Consider the following 12,140-nt stretch of genomic DNA (forward strand, 5'->3'; position numbering starts at 1 on the left):
TAGGTAAATAATGATTTTTTTTTATTTATACATAATTCAATTACTACATAATATTTCTTTTATTTGCATATATATTAACAATAATATTTACTTTTTATAAAATGCAGGGAAGCTGAAACACATCCTAGACATCAATCTTTATTTGACCTCCCAATTAAAGAAATATTTAAGGATGTAATTTATGATAATTTTATTTACTAATTTTTTTCTACACCATGTATGTAGTAAAAATATATTTCAGTTTTTTAACGAATGTGAATTTATTATATAGATGGACACTAAATTTTAGACACCTACTAAAATAGTTTGTATATTTATAGATAAGTACCATTGACTCCATCGCATATAGTTTATTAATCTCAAATCTTGATCGAATATATTAAATATTAGTTGATACAATTTATTAACTAGTAATTTTGTACTCTCTTTTTCAACTAATCTACATATACCCATAATAAATTATCATTAATTATTCTTAATATTATACTAATAAAAACATAAAAAAAGCAAAACACACGCCTGTTTAACATTATATTCCTCATTCACTCCAAAATTTATTACCGCCTTTAAATATTTCAAATTTAATATGAAATGAACCTTCAAACAGGCTAATAATCTTAACACATTAATGGACAGTTTCTTTCTGGACCTCACTTTTTTCTTTATGCAGTCCCATAAAATCCATAAACTCCAAATGATTATTATCTAAATTCCCTTTTTCCATACCAACACCAACTCTCCCTCTCCTAACCCCTTCACACCAACACCAACCCTTTCTCCTTCCTCTTCCCAACAGATTCCAGTGCTGCCATTGACACACTCCTCAACCTCGAATGTATCCTCTCCTCCCTTTCAACCCTAATCGATAAATTCCACAACCTCTGCGGCCACTTCTCGCGATCCCTCCTCCATTGTCTTTCGCGATCTCGTTGGCAACGCATCACTGTTTTTTCTTTTATTCTTCAGTTCTCGGCTGTGGTGCTCTGTACCCTAGGAGCATAAGCAGCAACTTCGATCACGAGGTTCTTCTTCTTCCGTCTTCTCTCTTGCTTTCGAATTCTGATTTATCGATCAATCTTTTGGTGTGAGTTAGCGTTGATTTTGCAGACCACTAAAAATCGAAAAACGCTTGTATTTCTGCTAGGTTTATTGATTAATATGATCGATTGGAGATTGAACTTAGGTTCATTGAGAGTCATTCGATTCGTTAAATGTGACTTTTAAATTCTCTTGTATGTGTTGATTGCGGATTCCATTGGGTTGTTTAAGTTTTTATTTTGGATGTACATATAGGCAAACGAGGTACTGACTTGCTACCAAGAAGTTCGTTTTCGCATTTGCGCTTGACTTGATGCTGGATTTCAATGTCAAACAATGTATTTGTCGAATGTTATTTTCTCAAGCGAGAAGCTAGTAGCTGAAGAAAGGTGTGTGCTGAAGATTGAAAATTTGTTTATTAAGTTCATTTGATGGGCTGTAATTAGGATATTGGAGAGAAGAATCCTGACATGCATTAATAACTAACTTATAACATTAAATGTTACGGGCAGGATTAGGATATATGTACCAAAGTTTCGTCTGGGAATCCTTTTTTATATTTAGGGCATTGAAGCATAAACATAAATGCAAACAACAGGCAGGCTATCATTTCACCCTGCCATCTTACAAATTTTAGTATCCTCAGTTGTGGAGTTAGAGCTTGTCTTTGAAGCATCGATACTTAAATTAGTTTCGTGTCTGATACCTATATGTTAAGGATACTTCACTAGTTCTTATCAATGAAGCATCCAAACCTATGAAGTACAAATACTTTTATGATGGCAATCATTTGTATTTTATTTTTGGTAACTTCTAAGAAATTTGATCTTCATTTGGATTCGCATAATTGCAGTTATATGTTTATTATATTTTAAGAACTTTTATATTTGTGGATCTGCCCATATATTACCTGTTTATGATTGAATTCCAGAAAATTAATGAAGTTAAGAAAGAAAATGTAAGCAAGTTTAATAAGGATGATCTTTATCAATCTTTCAGCTCTTGCTCTAGGAAAATACTTTTTTTTTTTTAAATTTTTTGGAGCAGATCTTGGAGAGTAAAGGTATGTGTGTGTATTAGCGAGAGCTTATGTAATTTCTAGAGAAAGCATGTATCTAAGCTTATTACAAAAGAGTTAATCAATTACTATAAGTGATAATTGATTATTTTGTTCTTGATTGAATCTGTAAATTCACTACAAACAATATAATGGATTATCTAAATAAATAATTGATTATCTGTGCTTAGATAATCAATTATATTCTTTAGATAATTGCTTATGTACAAGGCAATATCAATCCTTAGAATTGTCTATCACAAGATAATTATATTTTAACATAATTGATTATATATTCTTGCTCAGATTAAAAGAAAGAATTTCATAAACATTTTGAAATGATGATAAAGAATGATAAGATAGCTATACTTAGTCTAATGTATGATTTACTTGCACTCATGCATGTGAAAGATAAAATACTCAAAATGATAGAAGTTACAGGTTTGTTCATCGTCATAACTAAAGAATTGTATAATCCTTCATGATTAACATTCTTCCTGTACTTTTCTAACTTCCTACCCTATAATCATACTTACATATTTGTAAATGGGTGAAGACATATAAGATACCGTGTAAAATATATTTCTGATTCTTATTATCTATCACAGATGAAATTGTATTCTCTCACTGTGCTGCTAAAGTTTCTTGTACAAACTAGAAAGATATGTTCTTGTATCTTAATATCATATAAAGCTTTAAATCAGATTGTGATTTGAATAATAGAGAAAGGGGAAAAATGTGAATGGAAAAAGACAATAAAGATTCTGTTGAAAAGAAAAGTTTGTTTTGTTGTATACCTGCAGCAAAAATGTTGTCATGCAATGGAAATTAAAACTTCTTTAGCTTTGAATATTATTAGATTGTTAGTGAACTATCCAATAATGATTGGACTGTTATTTGGTGCCTTTGTGATTCAATTATATTTTTAATTTCCTCTTGTGACTTAGTTTGATCTGTAATGTTTGATGGAAACCATACGGTTTTAAGTGAATTTAAGGGTCTAGGATAGGCCATCGTAACTAATAACCATCATCAATGTTTTCTTTGTTTAGGAATTGTGGCCATTCTAAATTTCATGTAAACCTCTGTTTTGAACTGATTCATTTGATGTGCAATGAATTTTATGTTCTTGATTTCCTTGATCTTGTGAAATGGATTTTTAGTTGGTCAGTTTGAACCTGATACTTCCAAATGATGCTGGAAAATTGCGCAAGGGTTTTGAGTTGCATTAAACTATGAAATGAGTTTCATGGAGATTCCATCTGATGGAAGTGGCAAATAGTTTTTAATTCAATTAAGTATGTAGGATTTGGTATCCTCATGAATGTGATTACATTTGATTATTTGTTTTGACCCTTTCCTAGAGGTTGGAAATGATGAAATTTTGTATGTATTTACGTTTTTAGCTGTGATTGCATTGATTTACTGGTTGTTAATAAGTTTTAATTTTTAAGGCTATATTAGCATTTTGAATGCATTTGATGTGTGAATGCTTTATGTAATGAATTGAATTCTTTCATCCAATTCAATTATTTTGTCTGTTATCATTTGATATTTATTTTCTATTTACTTATGGATTGTCTAGTCTTGATCTTCAGGAATTCTTTATTTGATGTAATTTCAGAGTAATAAATGAAGCACATTGTGAAGATTTTGGCATTGGTAGTAGCCATTACAGTGTTATGGATTGGCCTTTTACAAACTTCTGTGATTCCATATAACCATACTTGGCTGGTAGGTGTTGTTATTATATGCTTGATTTATATTTTTTATCTGGCTTTTGGGACAAGATATTTTTGGGTGGGGAGGCTTTCTGTTTCCAAGGATGGGGCATGAACTTCTGCACGTGGATACCCTATCAAGGGGGATTACTGGCAGCTAAACATCAATCTTCTTGTAGCTCTATTTTGTTGAATTCTAATTACATAATGCTGACACTTCTTTGTTTTGTCCTCTGTTCAGCTACCTATATATTTTGTTGTGTCTTTAGGATGTTACGGTCTATTAATGGTTGGTGTTGGTCTGATGAATTTCCCAACCTGTCCTCAAGAAGCTCTGTTGTTGCAGAAGGTATTCTTCTATGCCTTTTGTTTCATTGCCTTGTGCTTCTATGGTGCCTATATGCATGTTACTTGATGTGTGCATGCGTAGTTTACTCATGTCACAAGTGTGTGTACATAAAAATATTTGGGCTGAAAAGATGACTATGTTTAATTTCCACACACTGGATTGAAAATGAGATATTGATATTTATCAAAAATAGACGCTATTTAGGTTTAGAATTTTATAAGAAAAGGATATGTTCTCTTATATTCCCAAGCCAGTCATAAAAATGCGTGTGAAGTCTTAACAGTTAACGACCACACAGACAAACCAATCATATTCCCAAGTGTCAAATAAGTAATCTCGAAGAAAACCTGTTTCCCACCTGAATTTTACTCCTCGGGCCCTCATAACTTTGTGGTTTCTAATGACTTATTATGTTTGGAACGTGTGAAGACTCCACTCTGGTTTAAAACATGTGGTATGTCTCAGTTGTTCTAATTTTTAGGGACTTAACAACTGTGTCATTTATCACTGGAGTCGGTGGGATTCTATGACCAAGATTCTTTCCCTCAAATTTATCATTTTGATTTGAAAAGAAATCTAGGTGCAGAATCTGGAGTAGTTATGGGAGCGGTGGAGGGATACTTATGTAAATCAAATGTAATCACAAAAATCTTTCAATATTTCTTATCTGATATACAGCAGACCTAAAATATGAATTGCTTTGTTGTACAGCAATCTATATCACACTGTAAAGGATCATCATCCTCATTATCAATGAACAACACTGTCACTGGTATATAGAGTCTGCAACAGTGTTCTTGTCAAGCTCCAATTATTCTGTTAAAAAGTGATACAGGGTTTTTGTTTGGGTCATTAACAGAACCAACCACCCAAAGCTTAAGCTATTATTAGATAGAATATTTTTTCATCTCTAACTTATCTCCATACGTGTGTGAATTTATTTGGCACTCTTTCCATATACTGGTAGGTAATAAATGTCATCAGCTAAATATATACTTAATTTTGCCAACTTAAAGGATCTCAGCACCAAATTGCATGTGCTTTACTGTTCTGTTCTCCCTCTTCTGTATTTGCACTGCATCTACTACTGTAACGAATCGATATTGCCTCCACAAATCTTAACTCTATTCAAATTAGAAGCCAATTGTCATTATGGTCTTGTTTCCTAATTGTCCTTCTAAAGAATCCAGTAGAGTTGATCATTATGGTCTGACTATAGTAGATTGATGTTGGATTCATGATGTGAAAAAAATTGAAGCTATTGTTCCTAGTTAGAATTCTGATATGTTCTGTTGATTGTGGCTTATTTTAATTTTTTTCAGGACATTGTTGAGGCCAAGGAATATTTAAAACAGAAAGGAGTTGATCTCACTCTCAACTGATGTGGTCTGAAATCTAACGACATCTTCTGAATAGGCTGCTGACAATTACCCGAGTTGTTCTGAAAAGACTTTTTGCATTTAGCCTTCATACACTAAATACTGATGTGGAAACTATTTTGCTTATGTATATGAACTCTTCATTACAATTAATAGATAGTTTTTTCTGTTTGTGTTATTAATTAGACATTTTTAAATCCTTGATTTATAAGGCTGTATTTTTATTTTTATTTTTGTCGAGGAATCTGAGTACTATAAAAATGATTTATGTTCATTTGCTCAAAAAATTAAAATAAAATAAAATTTGAATAATTAATTTACAGCTCTTTTACTTTTTTTATTTTAATTTTGATTGCAAAGACATCCAATTGGGATTGGTGGAAGGAATATGCCAATATTAATTAGGCATCCTTAAATCTTTGATTTATATAGCTGATTGATGTATTATAATTGTGATTATAGTAAAGGCGTTTTAGGTTCATTTGCTTAAATAATTAAAATTTGAATAATTAAGGCAGTGTACTTTTATTTTTTTATATTTTTTATTTGATTGCAAAGACGCCTAATTAGAATTAATGTTAGGATTTTAATTGTGTACTTTGTAAATTCTTGAGTTATTGAAGTTGATTACTTTATTAGAGTTAAGGATTTGAGTTTATGACGTAGACTCATTTGATTAAGAAATTAAAGCTTATATAATGGAGTTATATAATGGAGTTGGTGATGTCATAATTTCGATATAAACTTGATTTGTTTTAGTTTTATTTTTTTTGCCAAGTGGATACAAAGCCTACAAGGATGAGAATACTAAAATGTTGACATAGAGAGATAATAATACCAAGTTCAACAATTATCTCAACAAACTAGCTAAAATACTATGAAAATCTGAAGGAGAAATAACATCTTAATGTAAAATGTAACATCTCTAAATTTTATTAATGTTAATGCATTAATGGTTAAAAAAGTCCGCAACTATAGTTGTAATTGGAATATGACCTTAAGTGCATAGTCAAGTAGCCTTAAAGAAAGGGGTTTAATTGATTTCTTTTAAACATTTTTATGTTCAATCTTTAATTCCCATTATCATATATAAAGTTTAAGAGTTTGTTGAAATTCCCAAAAACTTAATGTAATTTTAGTAAAGGTAATAAAACAAATAATTAAAATGTGTAATGGACAGGAAAAAGTATACCAATATTTTATCCTAAATCAGTCATCATAACCTAAAAAGTTTAGGTTGTTCATTCACTATCCCCAATTCTTCTAATTTAAAATTTTTATTTGATTACAACTTATCCCCACTTTTAGTTCTGCATAAAGATGTATCAATAAGTTTTGTTTGAGGAATTTGGATATTTCGCTAAATCTTTTATGTTATCTTTTTGTTGTACTTTTAAATTATATTGATTTAATATTTAAAATATATTGAAAATTTTGTCATTATACAAGTATATTTTAAAAGTTTAGTAAAAAAACATTATCTAAAAAATCAGTAAAAAAAATTGGACTCTCTTTATAGTATCTTCTTTCTTGGACCAAATATTATCTCCTGGTCTAGAGAACTAATTTTTGTAACCACATTCATAATTACTTTTTAATAACATTTTATTATGTTTTCTCTCTCCATATTTCACAATAGTTTCAATCTTGCATGCTTAATCTGAGAATTTCATCATGCACATCTTATGACAATAGCAACTTATCTTTACTATTCTCATTTTAAGCAAATTTCTGTTGATTTATTTTTAGTAATTCTCTATTTTCAATTACTCTTTTAGCCGAATTCATGGTACAAAACTAGTTACACAACTATTAACCATGTTAGTATGTGAAATTCTCTTGGTATTGAATGTTCAATGGAATTTGTTTCTGTCATCATGTTTCCAATATTGTAGTGTCTCAATTTAGACTCTAAAGAAATATAATTTTTAATTAGGCTACTGTTTTATAAATGTGAAATATTAATCATTCTTTCCTCGTGACTAATCTTTATAAAAGATACCAATTCAACAATCCTTAATATCTGTCAAAAAATACACTCATAAAATTCATCTTTTCATCGTATCCTGAGTAACCATGGTTTAAATACACAATGTTCTCCGATTTCTCAGAAATATCAATCACTCCAATATTCTCAGGCTACAAATTTGCAATCAAAATTAAAATATTAAAAATAAAAGAATACTATTCATTGATTATAATAAAGAGTTCATGTACATAGTTTCTACATTAGTATTTACTTGTGTATGAAGTTAAATGTCAAAAATCTTTCACAACTCAATCGGGTAATTGTCAGCCGCTTATTCAGACCATCTCTGTTACATCTGAAACATCAGTCAAGAGGAAGATCAACTCCTTTTTGTTTCAAATACTCCTTGGCCTCAACAATGTCCTGAAAAAAAAAAACAAAATAACCAGCATTCTTCTGCAACATGCCACAATAGACAGAACATATCTGAATTCTAACAAGAACAATGGCTTCAATTTTTTCACATCATGAATCCAACATCAATCTACTATAATCAAGCCATAATGATTAGCTCTACCGGATTTCTTAAGAGGAAAACTGTAAAAATAAAATAAGTGCATCACGATCATGATGACAGTTGCACTTTAATTTGAAGAATTTAGATTTGTGGACGCAAAATCATTTTCTTGTAACAGAAAATAATTTGATGCAGTGCAAATAAGAAAGAAGGAAGAGAGAGAGCAGAGAAGCACTCGTAATCGCAACAAATAAGGAAAAGCGAGGGCAGAGCAGAAGAGCACTCGTAATTTGTGTTAGAAGCTGACATTCCTTGTGTTAGAAAAATCACTTTCTACCGAGCTGATGTCATCTACTATTCACTAGCATATATCATATAATATGAGTGTCAACTAAATTCACAAACACATGAAACATTAAAATAACATTCATTGATTATCATGTAAGTTGGATATGCAAAAACATTCTACCTAATGACAGCTTAAGCTTTGGGTGATTGGTTCTGCTAATGACCCACACAGCAAATCCTGTATTATTTTAAATAGAATAATTGAAAGTTTGATATGGAACAGTTGCAAACTCTATATATATATTAGCGACAGATGTTGTTCACTGATAAAGAGGATGATGATTTTTACGGTGTGATCTAGATCACCATACAGCAAAAAAAGGGATATAATTCATATTATAGGTTTGCTATTTTCTATATAAGAAATATTAGAAATTTTTTGGAATTACATTTGCATTTACAAAAGTATCCTTCTACAAGTTCTATGACCACTCCAGATTCTGTAAATCCTTTTATTTTCTGTCCTAAAACATTGGACATACCCTTTACTGTTGGGCCTAATGTCAGCCTATAGTATACCCAAGATCCCTTAAAACCACTTGTTTCCTTTCATTCTGCTCACTTTGTCAAAAACAGCTCCTTCACTCACTTTCTCTTTCTCTCCAACAGAGCTCTCCTAAGGTTTGGCTCCCGTTCTTCGTTGAGCTAGTAAACTCCATTTTTATTCCACGTAAGTTGGTCCTCAACCCATATGTTCTCTTTTCTAGCTTTACTTCCATAGTTCCAACTAGGATTCATCGTAGTAACCCTATTTTTGTTCTGGTGTTGATATTTTCAGTTCACAAAGTTGTTCTTGGAGCTGTGGTGCTCCCCTATAGGCTGTCCGTGTTGTTAGCTAACATCTGTCCAGGTAAGGGAAGTTAGGGTTTTTCACATTTTTGAGTATATTGCCTGCATTTGCATTATGTTTAAAATGATTGGATGATGTTTGTGCCTTTGTGATAATGAATGTTGGTGCTTGAGTTGAACTTTGCTAGTTTTGCACGCATGAGAGCAGTGAGTTCTGCTGAACTCGCCCAAGCAAGCAGAGTGGTCACTCAAAACAAAAAGCTCTCGCTTAAGCGAGGAGCTCCCGCCTGAGCGAGCATAGCAGAAACTTTCCCCTTATCTGTTTTGAGGGCTCGCCTAAGCGAAGCCCACTCGCTTGAGCGAGAGTAGTCTCGCCTGAGCGAGATGGACTAGCTTGAGCGAGACCTTGGCATGCCCTCTATTTGCAGTCTCGCTCAGGTAAGAGCTGGTAGCTTGAGCGAGGGGTTTCTCTCGCCTGAGCGAGATTGATAGAGTTAACTATATACATGTGTGTTTCACATGATTGGATGATTTGTACTTTAAACAGTTCAAGTATGATGTCATGTATGCTCTATATGATATATTGGGAATTGAATTGATGAGATTGGTATGAATAAATTCATGAAACATGATGGGGTGGTTGGTTGGATATTGGTATGAGTTTGTTATGCATGATAAATCTATGGTTGATTAGTGAGACATAACTATGGTATGAGTTGGACGTAATTCCACGAACCTCTTGATGAGATCTCATGGTGGTGTCGTATGTGATGGACGTAATTTCATAACCTCTTGGTGAGATCTCATGGTGGTGCCTTATGTGATGGATGTAATTTCATGGACCTCTTAGTAAGGTTTTATGGTGGTACCGTAGTGTATATAATTAGGTAAGGATTCAAGTAAAGATTGCATCCTGAAACTCTAAAGAGTCGGTTAGTCTCACATAGAGCGGACTGACTCAAGTGGTGAGAGTAGTAGGAGCCCCTATACTTTGGCAAGATAATGGTCTTAGATGTTTGAAGGCTAACCTTGTGCGTGGTAGGGTGAAACCCATTGGCAATGGCTCTGCAAAGCAATAGAGGCCACAACAAATGCAAGCATCCGGTGAATCTGACCGATTATATGTATTCGGATAATTGAGTTGTAAAGTCTTACTTGTTTGCTATCACATGATTGTTTGCCTATCTTGTTGCATGTTTATGATCTGTTTTAAGTATCTGTGTGTCATAACATGTTAAAATGATTTGTACTCTAGCTTACCCTTTCTGTTTGCTTGTGTGTTTTGGGTGTGGTTTTCCTCTTTGCAATGATCATCAATTTATTGATGTGAGCAGATGTGAAAATCCCTAGTGGTCACCAGGGTGATGAAAACTCTGTTGTGTAGCCAAACTATGGTTGGATCTCATTCCTTCAAGTATTCTCTGTAGGCACTATTGCCTATGTATTTTGGTCAACTATCAAACTATTACATTATGTTTTGTTAATGACATCGTGGTGTGCCTTTGTTTTCTCTTCGAGTATTTTGGATGATTGTAATGGGTGACACTTATACTCCATGACGTTGCTCTTTATATTATATATTTTTTTATGTTTCCTTTATAGGATTTATTCTCTATTAAATGGGACGTTACATTTATGGTATCAGAGCGGTCGTTCCTTAGAATATGTGAACTTGTATGCTTGCTTCATTTTCGTTGTGTCTTCCTAGTGTTGTTAGCTAAATCTCTTGTCTAATCAATGTTGACTGATGGTTTTTCTTGTGTGCCCAATGATATGGCACCCCCTAACTCAGCAAGGAGGGGCTATGATGCAACAACATGAAGCTTCCATGCAGCGACAAGCAACATCATTGGAGCAACAACGGCTGGTTATGCAGCAGATGGAGGCTGCAAGGGTGGCTTCTGAGGCTTCTCAGAGGCAACATATGGAGACCCTCCAACAGTTGGAGGAGAACTGGACTGTTACCCTTGTCTACGGTCCTAAACCTCGACCTACCATCCCGAAATGGAGCTTGGAGGATTTTCTGAAGCATCACCCAACCAAGTTTAATGGCAAGACCAGTCCTAATGTCGTAGACCAATGGATGACGAACATGGAGAGGATCTTTGATGTCAAGATGTGCCCAAAGGAGAGCAAGCTTGTCTTCGCAATATACATGTTCACTGGAGAGGCAGAACACTAGTGGGCCAGCATGAAGTCTATTATGGAAGAGAAATAGAAGTTAGTCACATGGGAAGCTTTTAGTAGGAAGTTCCTCTCCGAGTACTTCCCTGATAGCGTGAGATACGCTAAGGAGATGGAATTCCTCCAACTGACCCAGGGGAACAAGTTTGTGGCGAAATATGCAGAGAGCTTCAAACACTTCGGACGTTTCTACACCATGCCACTGGATGAGGAGTGGCAATGTAGAAAAATTTGAGAACGATCTCAGAAGAGACATCTGCTTGATGGTGGCCCCATTCTCCATCAAGGATTTTGCAGCCTTGGTGGAGAAGGCTAGGATCATGGAGAGGATGAAGATTGAGGTGGAAGCTCAACACGCCCAACAATAGAGATTTGGTGGATCATCTAGGTCCAAACCTAGATATGAAGAAAAGAGGAAACCATATGGTTGGCCTCACCTCCAATCTCAAGGGCCTATAGGGTCTTCCTCCCAACCAGGCAAGATATAGTGCTATAAGTGTGGAGGATCACACATGAGTAGTGTTTGCCCTAAATTAGCAGGTTTCAGGAGGTGCAACAATTATGGCAAGGATGGTCACTTCGACAGTGGCACGGACCCCAATTCAGACTCCAGCCCAGAACCAATAGAGGAGAGGAGGCAGCATGCCTTAGGCAGCAGGCAGAGTGTATGCGACGACTGGGACAGAGGCAGCAGGCTCAGGTAACCTTGTTATGGGTCATTGTATGATTACTGGTAAACCCTTTTGTGTGTTGTATGACTCTGGAGCGACACACTCTTTTGTGTCAGAA

General features: G+C 33.9%; 1 protein-coding gene across 2 annotated transcripts; it reads left to right on the forward strand.

Annotated features, from left to right (window-relative positions):
* The first annotated feature begins 700 nt into the window (after nucleotides 1-700).
* On the forward strand, nucleotides 701-5,726 carry LOC114167480 (dolichol-phosphate mannose synthase subunit 3). Of its 2 annotated transcripts, XM_028052584.1 has the most exons (5): nucleotides 701-1,022; nucleotides 1,294-1,427; nucleotides 3,720-3,829; nucleotides 4,058-4,165; nucleotides 5,488-5,726. In XM_028052584.1, the coding sequence occupies exons 3-5, from the start codon at nucleotides 3,728-3,730 to the stop codon at nucleotides 5,545-5,547; spliced, it is 270 nt and encodes an 89-aa protein (XP_027908385.1). In that variant the 5' UTR covers nucleotides 701-1,022; nucleotides 1,294-1,427; nucleotides 3,720-3,727; the 3' UTR covers nucleotides 5,548-5,726. The 2 variants fall into 2 exon arrangements, with proteins under 2 accessions (XP_027908385.1, XP_027908375.1); XM_028052574.1 differs by lacking the exon at nucleotides 1,294-1,427 and having other exon boundaries at nucleotides 703-1,022.
* The last annotated feature ends 6,414 nt before the right edge of the window (nucleotides 5,727-12,140 follow it).

This window comes from Vigna unguiculata, chromosome 2 (genome assembly GCF_004118075.2).
Source record: "Vigna unguiculata cultivar IT97K-499-35 chromosome 2, ASM411807v1, whole genome shotgun sequence".
Lineage (NCBI taxonomy): Eukaryota > Viridiplantae > Streptophyta > Magnoliopsida > Fabales > Fabaceae > Vigna > Vigna unguiculata.

Coding starts and splice junctions, on each gene's coding strand:
- LOC114167480 (XM_028052584.1), top strand. CDS start 3,728: ATGAAGCACATTGTGAAGATTTTGGCATTGGTAGTAGCCATTACAGTG. Junction 3,830..4,057: donor CATATAACCATACTTGGCTG/GTAGGTGTTGTT, acceptor TCCTCTGTTCAG/CTACCTATATATTTTGTTGT. Junction 4,166..5,487: donor AAGCTCTGTTGTTGCAGAAG/GTATTCTTCTAT, acceptor AATTTTTTTCAG/GACATTGTTGAGGCCAAGGA.